Consider the following 18,286-nt stretch of genomic DNA (forward strand, 5'->3'; position numbering starts at 1 on the left):
TTTCTTGGGATTACGGAGTAGTGAAAACATGGGGTTCAGATGGTTGGTTTCTGAGTTGTGTTCAGAATAAGGGAAGAAAAGGAGAAACTTGTTTTGAGGTGTTTTTCTGTTGGGAGCATAATTTTGGGTTGCAGATTTGTATCCAAGTGACAACTTCAAGGAGCAGTGCATCGTGTTACGATGTGTAATTGAGTGATGAAATACATAGAAATGTGTAAAGTATTAATTTTCACTGGAGAATATGAAAATAATTATTTTGACTGGAAATGGGAAAATTAAAGTTCTTAGATCCAGTGAGGTGAGTAAATTACATGGGATGTGATTGTATCATGCTTCTGATACTTATCTGTGGCTTTAAAATTTTTTTTTAAAAAAAATCTTAATTGCCTTAAATCTGTTACACTGGTGAAATGTCAACTTTTCTTACGGAAGACCTGTTAAGCTGCTGTTCTTTGTTGACAGACCCTAGTGGTAGAGCACTTTCATCTCCTGCTATACTACCAGAATTTTATGACTCTTTAAAGCATAGTCATTGCTTTTTTTTTTTAAGTCTTCTTGAACGAGGAACTAATAATAAATTATTATAATATTATATGCACATGTTACAATTATTACTCTAATAAATGCTCATATTAGTGGCAGCAAATCCAGTTGAAATACTTCATTAATAGTGTTTGACCCTTTCCTTCTGAGAATTCAGAAGGCAACATGTTACACTTCCTAGCATAACATGCATGTTCTGCCTGACATTTTAATTTTTTTTTTTTAATGGCTATGAATGAATGAGTGAGTAGATGAAGGACATGGTGAAAAACAAGTGTTTAATTGAGATAGTTGAAGAATTTGTAAGACTTAGAATTTATGCAGGGAGGGCATTAATTTTGAAATGTGAGACATAAAAGAGAATTAAACTACCGTCAAGCCACACAGACAAACTCCTGGGTGACTTAAAAGGTATCAGTTCTGGTAGTGTCAGACTTGAGCTTTGCAGAGTGTGGTGAATGTTTTTGCTTGTAATTGATGTCAGTTGGTAATGACTCTGCATTCAGTTGGAATGGCAGAGGGGGAGTATCCTGATGGATCTCAAGGAAGCTGGGCCAGAGGATCAGGAAGCTTTTAGTGTGTGAATGGATTTGTATCTGAAGTGAGAAATCCATTGGCTTTTCTTTTGTGAAGTAGCCTGGATTCCCTTGCCTGTAATTTTGCGTGTCTATTTTGGACTGTGCGTAAGCAGTTAAAACTGTTTAAAATATACTTAAATGGTGATTTTCTGCCTTACCTTTAGATAGACTCTTAAAGACTATTAATTTTTTTTTAAAAAAAAGTTATTCTGATTTTGGAATAACAGAAAAATTCAGCTGTCTTTTGGAAGTGTGTCTTTCAGTAACAGTTGTTACACAGTTTCTCTATAGCACTAACTTTTTGTATGAGAAGTATGATGTAACTGGGCTCTGCTACCTTCTGCCTGACTGTTCTCTAAACAGTATGTTTGTTTTCATCAGTAATTTCGTCATTAATTACAGAAATATGACATCATGGGTGAATGTGAGCAAGGCCAGTAGAGAAATGGATGATTATGAGGTGGCAAGATTAATCAGCTGTAGAGAGGTTAGTGCTGTTATTTCCCTGCTAGGCAGAACAAATGACTTTTTGAAGTTAAAAGAGATCTCTGTCCTTTTGATTCAGTTGCACAGCGCTTCTAAAATGGGACACATACACTTTTCTTCTGTCCTGCTCTATATGTATAATGCTTTTCCATCCTCAGTTAATGAAAGACACTGGTCTCCATTTCTTCTGTGTTTTTGTGATGGTCTGAACTGGGTCATCATTTGGTCTGTGATGCGAGAAAATGTTTTTGAAAGCTGCTCCTGTTTTTCCTATCTCTTTGTGTTCCTCCCTCCTCCACCTCCTTTGTATGAAGCCTTGCACTGCTTGATTTGACATTTAATTCCTTATTCCTTCTCCTAGCTTTTTCTATCCTTTTAGCAGTTTTCAAAGTGTGTTATCTCTCTGCTTCTTTTGTGAGGCTGTGGTTGTCTGTGCAGTTTATTCTTGTCTTTTTCTGTGATACCACTGTGTGAAAGGTGAAGAGGGGAGTTGCACATCAAACCATAACCTTTGAAAAGGAAATGCTTGATTCTGTGTGATGTGAACAGTGTCATGGCCAAGACGCTTGTGAAAAGTTCCTGGTCCTTTTGGGACAAGAAAGAAGGCAGAATACTTAAGGGTGCTGTGAGGGCTTGTGAGAAATAGTTACCTTTTTTCTTTCCTAAAATTACTGCTTGATTTCTACTGGAAACATTGCTTGCTTTTACAGGCTTCTAAGACATCATCACAAAAAACCTAAGGTACAAGGTGATGATGTTCTGTTTTTGTGAGACTATGTAAAATAGGTTGTGGTTGGCTAGAACTGCAGGTAACACTACTGCTGTAGCAGTGACAACAAGGATGCGGAAGGATGCAACCTCTGTTTGGGAATTTGCAGAAGTTGCTGCTGTCTGATGTCATTATGCTGCTAAAGGTATATTCTATACTCGAATGGCTGATTTCCTTCCCTGGGGTAGCTTTAAGCCAATGCAAAGCCCATTTTTGTGGAGCTTACAGTCATTTTGGGAGTACTTTGCTGGTCTAGCATGCAGCAGTTTCTGAGCTGAAGCGCTCAGTGTTTATGTAACTTAATAGATTCTGTTCTAATAGAGGAACTTTTTCCCTCAAATCCTTTGGTCTCAATAGGAGAAGAAAAGACTTTTTCTTGCCTCTCTTTTTTCTTTCCTTTTTTTTTTCTCTTCTAGCTGTTGTTCCTCCTTTTGTTAATTGTAGAGCTGTACTTTAGTAACCACAACAGTGATTTCCAAGGTAGTAATCGATTAAAAATGTATAAATAACAAAGGCTGAAATAAATTATTTGTACCTGAACAATAAAAGGACAATGAAATTATAATGAGGATGGCACAGGCTCGGAATGAACATCACTGCATGTAAAGTATAGACTTGTCTGCTGAGCTCAGAGATGATGGGGAGAAGCATTAACTCTAGGGCCAAACTACAGTGTAGTTTTCTCAGGGACATGGCATCACTTTTGTCTAGTGCTCTGCTTTCTCTCTTGAGTATGTAACAGATATTCCCAGAATATCTGGAAAAATGAGAATGAGGAAAATTAAAATTTGCTGTGAAATATGCAAGTCTGACTTTTGAAAGAAATGTTTTCCAGTTCGGCTGTTTTTCCCTGCAGTTGAGCGCTTTGTTTTCTCCTACTAAGCAACCTGAAGAGAAAAAATGCTTTTTAGGAGGAAGAGTAGTATTGTAAAATCATTTAGAAGTCAAACACAACAGGAAGGTTATGAACTGGTACAATACAAGTCAGTAAGGTAAAATGCAATTTTGGCAGTTTCCTTTTAGGGCATCCTTATTTTTAACACTACTATTGAAATGTGGTAGCCGTTCCTCTAGTCCTTGTTTTGAAGATAACCTGTCGAGGGAAGGTGATATGCTACATGATTGCAAAAGGGAGGGTTTCCATTTGTTTCTTGAGGAAAAGGATGCAGAAGTACTTGTGGGAGGTTGAGTCAGGGCATAAGTGAAGGGTGTAGTGATGCACTCTTTGGGACAGGGTTGTTAATCTGTAACAATTGAAAGAGAATTTGATCTTTGCTCTGATGTGAAGGCAGTGGCCATAGAGAGATAAGCATAACTGCAGCAAAGGAAGGTGTGCCAAACAAAATGTCTGAAACTCTGTACATCTTAGGCAATAACTGCCTGCATCATGTCCAGGCTTATTTAGCATGAATAAAGAGACGAGCAGACCACCACCAATAACTGCAGACTGTGAGGAGAATCCTGGAAATGTTCTGTGATGGGAAAGATTAGAGATGTTCTACATATGGGGATATTGTGAAAGAGCTAAGACAAAATGTGGTAACTTCAGCAAATTTAGGATATATGAAGCTACAGAAGTCTGAATAATCAGTTTCTGAATTACTGTACACAAATTCATATGACCTGTGGTAATCTGAGGAACAGTTACAAATAGTTTTTATTATAAATGCCCATGTTAGTGGATTACCCAGATTGTTAGGGCTGGTTTTTTAGAAGCAGCTAAGGGCGGGTAACCTGTGGTTGTGTGATCTTTGCTCTAGTCTTTTGAGGGTTGTAGTAGACTGACCTTCATGTGAGCCAAGAGGTTGCTGTCTGTTCCTTCTTGGTCAAGGGTTACTGTTAAATAGTTATTCTTTGTAATAGCATAGAAGATTTGCAGAGGGAAATGGAATTTAGGATCTGTGCTGTTGTGAAGGATGGGTTTATTTGTGGAAAAAATAAATGTTTTCAACTCTTGAGGCTGACACACCAGCTTTGAAATACCTTCACTTTCGTTTAGAGCACTTGGGCAACCTAGTTAGTTTTTTGTTTGTCTGATCTTTCAGTGTTGGTTTATTGTGAAATGGCTTCTGTTATGAATAAAAGAATCGGTTGCCTACCCCTGAAAAACTAAACCAAATAACAATGCCTTATAAAGTTGTAATAACAAAAATTACTTTAACCATAATCTTGATTTAAGATCAATCTGTGCTCTTTGTTGGGTAAATGTATGAAAACTTCTGTGGATACACTATATGCTTGTAATTTCTTTCAACAGGTACTTTGTGTTGGACTTTGAGACGGGAATTCTGCAGTATTTCATGAATGAACAAACTAAAAACCAGAGCCCAAAGCCACGAGGAGCCTTGTCTTTAGCTGGAGCTATAATATCACCTAGTGATGAAGTGCCACACATGTTAGTGGTCTACTCTGCTAATGGAGAGATGTACAAGTTAAGAGGTACAGTGCTGCTCACAGTGTCAGCTGAATTATTGTTCTCTGCCACTCCCACTTCTGCATCTCTTCTCTCACATCTCATTTCTCTTACTTCCCTGTGCTGTCAGAAAGTAGTAGCTATACAGCTCTGTTATTACATAGTATGTTTTAATACAGAGTGGAGGAGTAATCTGGAGTCAAGTACATGTGGCTTTACAACGTATAGACTTTCTGGGCTGGAAGGTACCTCAAGGTGGCTTCTGTAATCTGTTACTTTGGCATTTTGATTGAATGCTGCATCTTATTTGCTTCCAAAGGAGCAAAAAGCTGCTTTCATTGCTGTCATAATACAGCATAACATTTGTTTTCTAATGCTTTTCTTCCTTGCCACCATCCTGTAGATAATGTGCAGTAATGAATCTGATGATGGGTCAGAGAAGGGAAAAATGCCAGTGAGAGGCTGCTAAGATATTATGTTATTATCAGTCTTGGAGTAATTGAATGCACCTCTAATGTAAAATTTTCCCTTCCCTTGTTCCCAAGTGTAATATAGACAATATAGGGTTATATAGGAGTTACTTTGGAATATTTACAAAAAAGGAAGAAAAAAAAAAAAGCAGTGTTCTGATTTTAAGGTGTTTTCAGTATGGTTGATTGAGCATGATGCTTCCAAATCAAACTAATTTATAAAAAATAAATTGTTATTTAAAAAAAAATTGCATAATGCAGTGTAACAGAACTATTCTTAGTTTTATTCTGATCAGTTTATCAGTTGTCCAACAAGACTGAGCATGCAGGAGTCCCCTGTGGTATAGTGTGTTGCTCTTTCATATACAGAACTGAATTCAGAAACAACCAGAGAAAATTTCTGTTAAATGCTTTGGAAGTTGCACAGCTAGAAATCATGAACACTTGTTGTTTCATTATGCTTTTCCAATCACTTGAAATTATCAAATGCTTATAATATGCTCCTTTTAATTGAATGATGTCTGTGAATTTGATTAAAATCAGTAAACAATTTTTATTCTGAGTCAATAACCATTAAGGTACTCAATAGCAGAGGAAGTAACAGAAAATATTTACTAAAATTATCAACTCTGTATTGCAATTCTTAGTGAGGATTCCTGTAGTAGTTTAGAAAAAAAAAAAGCCTCTCTCCTAAGCAGACTTACTATATTACACAGGAGCCATCTGAGAGCAGACAAACTCTTCAATAATTTTTAAAGCTTGTTTTTAAAGATGTGTGTGGGAAATTGTGACTTTTATTCCTGTGTCTTTAATTTGCATGTGAATGACATGGGTTTAGAGAGAGATTTGGTTGAACTCTGTTAGAAGCACTTAAGTATCTGGGGAACTGGTGGCTTGTCTGGTAGCTGATTGACAACCTGAGTGTAGAGCTTTTATGGGTTTAAATACTGTGGTGTGGCCCTTGTCCTTCACAAACATAGACAAGTAAAACAAAAGTGGATGAAAAATTTAGAACAAAAATATCTTCTTGAGGTAGATAGTTCTGCTTTTGCTGACATGTGGAGGAGAAAACTATGAAGAAGACTCACAAGTTCATTTCTTCCAACGGGTCTCTTAAGTACAGGGTTAGATGTGTTGCACTGAAAAACGTGTGTTCTTATGTAGCATAAATTAGGATTTATACTGCATCCTAATAAATAATTAATTTTTCCCCCTCTGCCCTGTCACCTCTTGTGCAAAATAAGTATTGATTTATGTGTGATCACCTGCATTTTCTTGTTTCTGTTCTAGCTGCTGATGCAAAGGAGAAACAATACTGGATAACTCAGCTTCGATCCTGTGCCAAACATCACAAGGAAAGTGATTCTAAGGTAAATAATTAAGAGTGAGAAGTAACTATTATGTTTTAAGTGGAGTAGGTGGAGAACAGCATAGTCTGGATGATTGGCTGCTGTAATTAGTGGGTTGATGTTTAGAGGGTTTTGAGTAAAAGCAGCAAATTGTCATTTGTCAGTAACTGCAGCATGCTTAAGTCAGTTTGGGTGATCTTAATAAACATTTTCCTGTTTATAATAATTTAGCGAAGTGCATGGTTAATAGAGTGGCTGAATCAACCGTTTATTAATAAATACAATGTGATGTCCTGATTAGTATTTAAAAGTATTAACTAATGTAGTCTTATTTAATTTTATACAATTTCATGACTTTTATTATGGGAAGCTTCAGATAGATGTTAGCAGCAGTCATTCTTCATCATCTTTACTAAAATGGAGAGAGCTCATTATATGAAAATTTATGTTACTTACATCTCTTTGGAACTAGTGGTCCACAATTTTTGTCCTCAAACAGCTAAATATTTTGGGCAGGTAAAAAGACCAACTGTATAGATTTGAAAGATAGCAAAATGATGGGTTGAGGCTCTCTCTGACTTCCAAGTGGAAATGGCATGAATTGTGGTACAAATGAAACCCTTTTTGAAGGAGAATTAAGTAGCTTGAGTATTTTGGTACTTTCAAAATTCTTGTACATTGGAATTCAATGTAGTTTCTTTATATGGATGTGTCCCAGTACTACTCAGAAGGGTGCAACTGTACTTGATCAGGGTAGTCTTACAGTTGCTGTTGATTTGCAGCTCCTGTGCCAGATAGTGATGCCATCTTTTTATACTCAATTCAATCAAGGACTTATTCCTCAGTATGTTTTCTGGTCACTTCTTAAATGCATTTAAATTTTTAGCATCTATAATTTAACTGTGATGAGGTGGTAAAACTGCTGTTCAGTATATATGATATCAGAGACTTGTGCAATGGCATACTAATTCTTACACTTCTACACTATTAATTTTCATAATATTTTTTAATACTGACTTTGTTTTTATTTTTTTCCTGCCTGTAATAAATTACTATATTTCAATAGCAAAATCTTGTTTAGAATGGCAGCCATTTAGTTGAAGCTGATCTTTGTGGAACTGAAGTTGGGATGATATTTCCTCCTTAGGTAAAAACTGTTGCATTCAGTAATAATTTCTGTTCAGACTACCTTTCCATGTTTAGCTCCTACTACAGGAGTAGTATCTGTATATTTTGTTCTGAATTAATTAGTGTGTCAAGAGAAAAATCTTGGTTACAACAGTGAAAATAAACAGCAGCTAGTAGTGGTCCAAAGAAAGCAAGCAAAATTTTAGAAATTATCAGGAAAAAAAAAAGGATAGTACTTAGATGGCTCTAATTATGTTAAATACTTGTAATGAATAATTTTGTCAGTCCCCTTCCATTTCTGAAATGTAAAATTTGAGTGGGGAAAATGAAGTACTCTTAATTGTATTTGCTGTTCTTCTGTACAGGAGGAACTCTGTGTGATGAAATTTGGCTTCATTGTAGCCTTTTTTTTTTCTGATGATGAGAATGGAAAGGGGAAATCAGTACAGTAAGTGCTCTGCAGTGGCTGAAAAGCAAGTATTTGATAGCTGTTAATAATAATATTGATATGGGGAGCCTCAAAGAAAAGGATTTGAGAACAGGTTAAACAAAAAAAACCCAAAAAAGGCCCCAAAAGGGCATGACTAGAAAGTGGAGAATATTTTGGGATGCTTTGGACACCAAAAGTGTTTATAGATTTCAAAAGTATTTGTGAAGCAAAACTTTATTTGAAAGTCTTGACGAAAGGAGTGGGAGGCTAATAAGGACAAAGACAGTTTCTGTCATAGAAGATCTAAGGTACAGCTTTTGGAAACAGGAAGGCTTTAGAATGAGGAGCATCTCACTGGACTGCTTGTATTCTTGCATAGTGACCAACAATGCTGTGGTTTGCTGCTGGTTCTTATGCTCATTGTGCAAGAAAGTAAAAGGATTTCCTTAGTAGAGGGGTACTGGACATTTGTAGCAGAGGAACTAAATGAAAAAATATTTCAGGTAGTAGGAAGAGGGTTCTTGCATTTTTCTTAAAGACTGATGAGTTATGGAAATTTGGCATAGGAAGTTGGAGTATAGATGTATTTTGGATAGATATGTTTTGGTTAGCTTGAATCTGTTGAGTATAAAATATAATGCTGAAGAAAACTACTTTTCTTAGTTCTGTGTTACAAATCAGGCCAGGTCACTTTTCACTTAAAATCTTTTTAGTAAAGCACTTTTAATTCTGTGCTTTTGTAAGACACGGAGCAAATTGAGAATATCTACCTTCTGTATTTTAAACTAAACAGTCCAGAAAATAAAATGTTGGGAATTTATGTGCTTCAGATGAGACCCCTGGTGACTCTACTTCTTACTCCAGAAGTGGACTGTTCTTGAAGCAATTTTGTGCTTACCTGTTCCTAGAAATCTTTCTTGTGTCAAGAATTATCTCTTGTTTTTAATAAGCTTTTTTTCTTTCCCCCCCTCCTATCTTCTCAGTATTAGAATATTAACTGAGAAGACTATTTTACCTGGCTTTAGCATTGCATATAGTGCTAGCTTGAATTTTATCTACAAGTAGGTTTGAAAACTTCTCCCTGTTTTTCTTTACAAAAGGAAGAGATCAAAAGCCTGAATGCTGCAATAATTAGACTTTGGAGATCGGTTATTGTTTACAAGGTAGCAATCCTTCACAGAAATTCCATAAAGTAGAAAAAAGGAAGCATTTCTAGTCTTTTTCTATTCTTTTTCTATTCTTTTTCTATTATTTTTCTTTTTTCTTTTTCTTTTTCTTTTCTTTCTTTCTTTTTCTTTCTTCTTTTCTTTCTTTCTTTTTTCTTTTTTCTTTCTTTTTTCTTTCTTTCTTTTTCTTTCTTTCTTTTTCTTTTTCTTTTTCTTTCTTTCTTTCTTTTCTTTTTCTTTTTTTTTTCTTTCTTTTTTCTTTCTTTTTTCTTTCTTTTTTCTTTTTTCTTTTTTCTTTTCTTTTTTCTTTCTTTTTTCTTTCTTTTTTCTTTCTTTTTTCTTTCTTTTTTCTTTCTTTTTTCTCTTTCTTTTTTTCTTTCTTTTTTTCTTTCTTTTTTCTTTCTTTTTTCTTTCTTTTTTCTTTCTTTTTTCTTTCTTTTTTCTTTCTTTTTTCTTTCTTTTTTCTTTCTTTTTTCTTTTCTTTTTTCTTTCTTTTTTCTTTCTTTTTTCTTTCTTTTTTTTTTCTTTTTTCTTTTCTTTTTCTTTCTTTTTTCTTTCTTTTTTCTTTCTTTTTTCTTTCTTTTTTCTTTCTTTTTTCTTTCTTTTTTCTTTCTTTTTTCTTTCTTTTTTTCTTTCTTTTTTCTTTCTTTTTTCTTTCTTTTTTTCTTTCTTTTTTCTTTCTTTCTTTTTTCTTTTTTCTTTCTTTCTTTTCTTTTTTTTCTTTCTTTTTTTTCTTTTTTTCTTTCTTTTTTCTTTCTTTTTTCTTTTCTTTTTTCCTTTCCTTTTCCTCAGTGTCTTACTTCATATCTACTGCCTGCTAGGAGGTAAGAGAAGCAAGAACTGCTTCATTTCCTTATGATGTTTTTTTTTCTTTCTCTTGTAGATGATGGTACTTCATACTAAATGATTATTTGCATGGAAATGGAAACATGCTCTTTAAAACATTTTAAATTTACATAAAATAGCATTCTGCCATTTTTAGCCACCTTACTGTTTCTTTTGTGCTTAGCTTAGGGTCTGTAATGACACAGAGATGAGTATATGTTTGACTTACTTTTGCATAATCAAGGACTTCACAAAAATCTGTGTTTTTGGGTTTTGTTAAAGAGCTCTACCATTGATAGGACTGTCATGATGTGATTTGTTATTCTGCTGGCAGCAGGGCTGGATCTCTTTATTCCTCCCTCTCTGTATACTTTAAGGGCTGTAGTAAGTGAAAACTGCAAGTTATCTGTCTCTCATTGTGTTATTATGAACAGAAAGATACTCGTGTTCTGAGCTTCTGGAGTTTGAACAGAATCCAAGCTCTGTCTGGGAATAGCATCTGGAAAGTTGGAATCTGAGCGTTTGCTCTCAGCTTCTTCTGCAGCTTAAATTCACCTTTTTCACAGGAATATTGAGATGCAGAAATTTCTAGCTGTTCTTCAGGAGTCATACAATTGAAAGAGGTAGAATGGGAAGTGAAAAATATGCAGTGAGAGGTATATTTTATGTTATGCAAGTGGGATATGGTTTTAAATGTGAAAAAAATAATAATGGGATAACCAGGCAAGCAGTGGGAAGGTTCCCAAGAATACCAGTGAAGTAACTCTTAGCAACAGGTCATTCATACTGCAGAGAGAACACATTTTTAAAATCTTGAGTAGATATTACTAGAAGGGAATTAGTAGAAAAACATCATAATTTGGAGGATGTTTTACAAAGCTGAAGCTGTGTCACTGTTTTTTTGAAATACTCAGAGAAGAGCATTCCTTCTTGCTGCAGCAAGATCTAGATCAGCATTAGTTTCCTTTCTTTTTTGCCTGCTTCAAAATGCTGCTGAATGACTTGCTGTCATGACTGATTTTAAAGCTTCAGCTGGGGATTGGAGTGGTGAAGGAAATTAAATAGAGAAGTGGTTGAAAAAAGAAGTTGTTACTAAACACTAAATTTAGTTGTGTGTCAATGAATGGTCCAAAGGTGAGCGGTATACAGTTAATGAGTGGATGTAACACAAGCCAAGTCTCTGACTTTTTTTTAATTAAATTTTACAAGGTATTTTACATAGCTAAAAAGCAGTAAAAGAAAAATGTTCTCTGACAAATAATTCCCATGCTGTCAGATACTCTTAATGTTCTTGGTATTTCCAGACAAGTCTCATTTCACTTAATTACAGATTGCTCAACCTCCATAAGTGCCAAATCAACTGTATTGGAAGAAATCTTCTATGTCTGGATAGGATTGCTGGTTATTTTAGACAATTCTAAGTGAATATTTTGTACAAGCTTTAATTAAAACATTAGTTTGAATTCAGTGGTATAAAATGCTTTCTAGAAGGAGTAGGCATATGCATAATTTCTGTGGTAACTTCCAAGAATAATTTTGTATCCAGAAATTGTCACAGTCTTTTTAGTTCTTCTGTTTCATACTAATTTTTTCTTGACTGTTTAATGATGGTGGCTGTGAAAGCTGAAAACAAACAGAGGTTTTTTAACCAGCTCTTAATGCCAGTGTGTGGATTGGTTGCTGGATTTGCATATAGCCCTTGTATATCTCAGTGTGTCTGTATCAGCAGTGTGACAGGGAGAAGAACCTTTATGTTGTGAAGTCACTTCTGTGCTCAGATGGTAAATTTCAGCTTAGGTCTGTGTAGGAATAAGGAGACAGACTCTGTTGCTTCAGCTTTTGGTTTGGAGCTGCACAGTGAGCTAGCTGCTTAAAATTGCATGGTGTGGATTCATCTTTAAGCTGAACTCATTTGCTGATTCTTTGCAGCTGTGAATTGCAATCCAGTTCCCTTCCTTCTGCTGCCTTCTGCTTTTGTGTGGATTTTGTCGTGTTTCCAGTTCTGTATTAACTTGGGCATCAGAATTAGAAAAAATGGCATCCTACTAAAAAAATCAGCTCTCTGACCAGATCTCTGATGAATGTGTGTCCTGTCTCTGGTTCTCTATTTGCTCTATTTGGGAAAAAAAAGTCCAAACCTGCCCCTTTCAGTATCAGCTGCAGTATCAGTTTGGCTATAATGTGAAACAGCACCTGCAGTAATGACTCAAACTTAACACTTTTATCAAATTATTATGAGGCAGATGTGTCATTTTTCTCCACAGCTGGAAGAGTGACTATCATAGATCTTTGGTTTTATCATGTTTCTTTTTGCCTTAATAATGAATGGCCACAGAGACCTTTGTATTTCTAAGTGGATCATTGGCTGGGTATTTTTAACATCTGCATGGTAACTTTTTATAAAGCCAAATTAGTGAAAACTTCAAGTCCTTCTCAGTGTTGTTTTGGTTCTTCTGTGCATTTCGAATTGCTTTGCCTTTTGAGCTTCACTGTTCCTCCATTGGTATTCTTGTCTGCTTCCTCTTCTCATCCCTGGCCTATAGAAGTCAACTAAAGAATGACACTTCTAGTTAAAACATGCACTGAAATCCTTCCAGTAGTGAGGCTGAGAGGAAAGCAGTGCTTGGCTGTTGACAAGTGTCTGTTTGACATACTTTTTCCTCCTTTTGGAAGCTGCATGAAAATAAGAGTTGCTCACTGCTTCAAAAATCTTTCTACAGAAATGTAAGAAAACCAATTTAGAATTGAACATGCTCAAATGATTCTTGATGAAGAAAAGATGTTATGATAGAATGATTATCATTGTCTCTTGCTTAAAAAAAAGACATATATTGCCTTACTGAAGATGATGAAGCACTATGATACTCTATCAGAAAAGTTAGTACCATAGATGGTGCTTGTCAGAAATGTGCAAAACATTGTAAGCTGGTCTCTTTGCAGTGCTGAAGTTTGGCTATTATGTAGATTCCATCATTTGCATTTTAATATTTGTGAATGATTATAATGTAAATGAAGCAGAACTTTGTCTACGTTTATCTTTTATCACTGTTTGTTTACTTAGGGTGCATTGGAAAAGAAGTAGATGGGAATTAAAACACTGAATGGTGGTGTCTCAAAATTGTAATTACTTTCTGATAGCATGTGACTTCCCATAACTCTAAAGCTGCATGAAGGGATTGGTTTTCTATGCTGTATATATGCAGAGGAGTAATGGAGTGTCATTTTAGTAATTATTATTCTGAGAAGAACATCTGTGGCACAGTGCCTGTGAAAATGATGATTATCAACCATAAGCAGATATGAAAATTCACCTCAGAAATTTTTTTATTGATATCTGGAACATTGCTTTTACTTTCCAAAATAAAAAAAATAAAAAATTGTTTGCTTCTGGTAAGTGGTGAAAAACACTTCAGCTTCTTTGTGAACAGGGCAATCTCCTGGGAGAATGAGTCATGAAAACATTAGTATAGCTCGAACTTACTGTTCTGCAATTCCATTATTTTAATTGTTAGGATTTTTGATATCCAAATGGAAGCATTCATTATACTGCTTTTTTGTCTTGGGGATGGACAGGCTACTAAAACAAAAATTTTAACCTAAATCTATTTTAGCTAAGCATACTTTAGCTTGCTTTAGGTCATAAAACACATATGAATGCAAGTTACAAATTAATCTTTTATTAGCTTCTTTTATTATTCTTTTATTGGCTTCATTTTATTAGCAGGCAAAATGTTGGTGCAATGGTAAAGTGTAGCCTCAGGAAAGAAAATCTGCAGTCCTTTTGGGATGCTTCAGCCTGTGGATTTCTGGACTCATTATTGGCACTATGCATTACTAATTGTTGAAGAGCTTACGTCTTCCTTTCATCAGACTTTTCGCTGTCTTTTTATTTATTTAGTTGTGAGCCCGAAAGCGGCGAGACCAAAGAAAATGATATGTGATAATAATAAGAGCAGATCAGTCATATGAGCAGTGATGGGGGAAGAGCAGGGGGTGAGGCATAAAGGCCCATCAGTTACTGTCATTGCTTTGATTTCCTGTGAGAGTGACTTTCATGGCTGTTGTAGTATGATTTATAGTTGGAGTGCTTTTAGCATTGAAAAACTTCACATGGTTTTTCATATTTTAGCAGAAATGGAAAATTCTGATTTTTGCACATCTGTGTGTCAATGCAAAAGGGATGCTTGTCATTCCCAGTGTATAATCTCAAGAAATTCTGCAAAAGAGGAGTCAAGTATTTGGCTGAGACATAGGTGTTGACAATGTGCTGTAAAATTCAAAAGTGCCTGAGGGGCTGAGTGTGCAGTTCCTGGAGAGTCCTCTTCTGGCAGTGACAGGAAGAAGCTGTCAGAAGGAATTGGATGCTTCTCCCATTTTCTTGGATGCAGCAGGCACAGTGCTCTGCTGCTGTTCTCTGTGGCAGTGGAGAAGTGGAGTCCAACCTGAAAAGGTTTTGAGTGGTTGTAAAAACTGAAAAACTGCCTTCTGCAGGCATTCACATGCATACTGACTGTGACTGATTTTCCAAGTTTTAAATTGCAAATTTTTGTTTGTCATGGGGCCTTGTCTAGAGATAGCTTAATGGGTAGCCAGGGGTCCTGGTGGTGAGGTCATACAAAGTCTGTGTGTTACAGATGCCCTCTGAAGAATAGTACCAAATTTAGGTGCTGGAGTATTTGTGTTGTGGGCTGGTGGAATTTTCTGGCACATTGTTTGGAAATGTTGGGTCACTACAGATGGATGAAGGGTATAAAGGGACAGAAAACAAAGAGGTGAGGGGAGCTTTCTTAATAGACCTGTAGGAGCTGATCATGAACCAATGTATTTAGCTTGATACTTGGCACAGACCATATATGTGCAAATTCCAGATTGCCAGTCTCCCTGACTGTATGAGCTCCATAGCATTGGTGACTCTTCTGTGCTACAAGGGGAAGCAGAGGTCTCTAGGAGACTCACTGGCAGAGATGATTCTCCTTGGAGATCACAAAGTCCATGCCTTGCCCTGCAACAGAGCTGAGTGTCAGGAGCAACCAGGCAGGGGATCATGGGCAGCCCTTGCCAGGCTTATGTAGAGATTTGGGTTTACAGGGTTCCTGTAGCAGACAGCCTTCTTGAGCACCACCCACTACTGAAACTAGAGATGGACTCCTTTTTCTTACTTTTCTTTCCTGCTCCACTGATCCCCAAACTCCATGCCCTGGCTGTTCACCAGAAGTTGCTGTGAGCTGCCACATACCTTGGGAAAACTTAGGAAGAGCAATCTTAAAAGCACTGTGGTCCCACAGTCTGAATCAGTACATGGATTTTTCCATCTATGTTTTGTGTTAACTTCTGTTATGTGCAGAGCTCTCCCTCAAGAAAATCAAAACATAGTAAAACTTTACCTTTCACAGAATATTGCTTTCTTTTAAGTGAAACTAATGGTAAAACTCACTGTTCTACATTGCTGATGTTTATCTGAATCTTAGGATGTTTAGCTATATAAAAGTAGCAGCTGTGTATTTTTATTATTGTGATAGTATGATACTAAAATGTCAGTGAATCTCAAAAGATTTCATTATAAAACAAAAACAACTTTTATTAACCTAAAAGAGAAGTTGATTTTTCAATTAAAAATATAAATTCCTCTTGTTCTTCCTCTACACACTAAATTTAGTTTAGAAGTATTCTGATACTAGTCAGTTTGAAAAATAAACATTAGTGATGTATATTCTGCTCTTATATACTAGGAATACCCTCTTTCTGTGGAATATATGTTTGAAAAAGGAAATTCAGTTTCCTTCTTCCCCTTCTTTCTCTCAAATACCTTTTCCTCTGGCTCTTATTATAATTGTAGTTATGTCTAAGACATGCTCTTTCAAATGGAAGATGAATTACAAACCTGGCAACCTTCTGTGCCCTTCTGACAAATTACACCTCGTGCTGCTTTTTTGCCTTGGAGTCAAATCCAGTTTTAATGCAATTGTGATTTATCAGCCAGGGTGGATAATTTTTGAACAGATGCTTATTATTGTAATCGTATTGGCCATGGTAGCAAAGAATATATTCATTTAAAAAACAGTCAGACCATCATTCTTGGAAGCATTTGTAAATGTTAAGTCTAGACCAATAGAATAATAATTATTTCTATGAGATTAGTAGCTCTTTGCACACTGACAATGTGATAACCCATTTTTTAAACCTTCAAAAAGTCTAGTTTTCTGTGGTGGTGTCAGAGGGATTGTATTACTTGTTTCACTCTTCCTCCTTGGCAGTCCCAAATAATCTGCCTTGTCCTATACAGTCAGTGTGGTGGTAACATGAGGCCTGACTTTAATTGCAGTGCTAGTTGGGACCTGTTCACCTTGGTTTGAAGATTACCACAGACTTGCAAAAAGGGACCTGTAAGGTACAAGAAAAGAGATTATACCCAGTGAATACTTTTGTGTACTCACTAGCAGGCTCAGCAGAAGTACCTTGTGTGGATGGTGACTGTCTTGGCAATGTTGTAGGTTGCCATTGTTATTTGTGAAGGGTTTGGAAGAGAGGTGGAAAGGTGATTTACTCTTTGGGCTGTATATTTTCTTCACCTGTCCTAAAGTGCTACTTAATGTTACTCTCTGAATTGTTTATGTTATGTAAGGTAAAAGTTACTCTGTTTCAGTTTTAACCTTAGAGATGCAATCCACAGTTCAAATAGAAGGGAGAAACCTTTTTGTGTTGCGCTTTATACATGATGGCCCATGGTGATCTGGTGCCCATCTGAGCTTGAGAATTGGTGTCCTATAGACCTCCAGGATAACTTGTGTTTGAGGTCTGCAGAGAGCAAACTGAAATAGCAGCACTGACAGATAAAAACTGAATGTGCTGACTGATTTAATAGAATGTATGTTAAAAGTATTCATACTGCAGATACTGTTGGAGATTTATTTCTGACCTTTATTGTATATAAATTTTGTATATTAGGTTCATCCCAAGCTTACTCCAAAATGTGTTGATTTCTTTAAGCCATATTTTGTGTCAAATGTTTAATTGGTGTGTGGGTAGGCCTTCCCAAAATTGCACCTCCTCTGATACTGAAAACAATACTGCACTGTTTCAGACGTTCATCCAATGAAAGCGTTAAGATTTTTTTCTTCCTTGCTGTTCACACCAGTTTGGTGAATTGTAGGTCAGTGGTTTCATAAGAAATATTTGTGTTTGCATTGTTGTTACTCTGAAAATTCTTTCCTAAGCTTTCCTAAAAAGTGGGATTGTAAGAACTAAGCAGCATATTATTATGTAAGAATTTGTGAAGATTTTTTGCAAAAACCAATTTCAGGCAAGCCAAGAAAAAAAGGCAATAGTTCTAATGTTTCCAAGAACATTTCTGCTGAGCCTGCTGAGCCTGTGATGCATATGGTTCAGAAGGAATAAATCAGTTCCACCTCCAGATTTAGGTTTGTGAGAAAAGTAGAACAATACAAATGTATAGCTTGAATTTAGATTTTTACTTATGTAAAGGTTGCTAATATTACAATCCTATTGCTTGTTCTAGAGCATCTCATCTTCACGAAGTAGAAGCTCATCTCTACTGCCGCCTGGGACAGTGAATTCTGCATCTCCGAGTGGCCAGAAACACATGAATCAAAGTGGACCAACTGTTGTAACCATCACACATCACAAATCACCTGCAGCTGCTCGAAGAGCCAAGAGCCAGAGATCTGGTCAACTCCATGAAGTCAGAGAGGTAAGAGAGAAACATCTGCTGTTTTGCTATAGCTTGGAGGTGCTTATTTTGCTTTAGGATAAGCAGTTGAGTCTGACAAGTTAATGATTCTCTTTGTTTCCAACTTTGTGGCTGCTTTGTTTTGATCCCCTTGCTGAGTAAGGGCTTTAGTTCTGGTTCAACTTCAGGTCAGGTGTATACAGATTTTTTTATGTTGATGTTAAAACTGGTGTGTGCAGACGCTTAAAAGTAAAGTCGATTGGCAACAGCTCCTGGACTTTGCAGTGGTGTTGCAATAGTTGAGGAAAACCTCTTTGAAGCTGCATGCAACAATGCCTCTCAGATTGAAAAGTGGCCCTGAATCACTTAAATAAAGCTGGAAAAAAACTACTTAAATAAGTCTGATGAACACGTAAACAAAGGCGTTGCTCCCTGCACTAAG

General features: G+C 36.1%; 1 protein-coding gene across 1 annotated transcript; it reads left to right on the forward strand.

The window, feature by feature from the left end:
- The first annotated feature begins 360 nt into the window (after positions 1-360).
- On the forward strand, positions 361-17,930 carry LOC147645382 (oxysterol-binding protein-related protein 10-like). Its single transcript, XM_086874675.1, has 3 exons — positions 361-4,815; positions 6,550-6,629; positions 17,674-17,930. Exons 1-3 carry the CDS (start codon positions 4,611-4,613, stop codon positions 17,920-17,922), a joined length of 534 nt encoding a protein of 177 aa, XP_086730801.1. The 5' UTR covers positions 361-4,610; the 3' UTR covers positions 17,923-17,930.
- The last annotated feature ends 356 nt before the right edge of the window (positions 17,931-18,286 follow it).

Source organism: Cyanistes caeruleus, unplaced genomic scaffold, assembly GCF_971803275.1.
Source record: "Cyanistes caeruleus unplaced genomic scaffold, bCyaCae1.hap1.1 HAP1_SCAFFOLD_411, whole genome shotgun sequence".
In the NCBI taxonomy this organism is placed as follows: domain Eukaryota; kingdom Metazoa; phylum Chordata; class Aves; order Passeriformes; family Paridae; genus Cyanistes; species Cyanistes caeruleus.

Excerpts from the sequence above, each read along its gene's own strand:
- LOC147645382 (XM_086874675.1), top strand. The coding sequence starts at position 4,611 with ATGCTTGTAATTTCTTTCAACAGGTACTTTGTGTTGGACTTTGAGACG. Across the intron at positions 4,816-6,549 it reads AGAGATGTACAAGTTAAGAG|CTGCTGATGCAAAGGAGAAA; the intron begins GTACAGTGCTGC and ends TTTCTGTTCTAG. Across the intron at positions 6,630-17,673 it reads ACAAGGAAAGTGATTCTAAG|AGCATCTCATCTTCACGAAG; the intron begins GTAAATAATTAA and ends TGCTTGTTCTAG.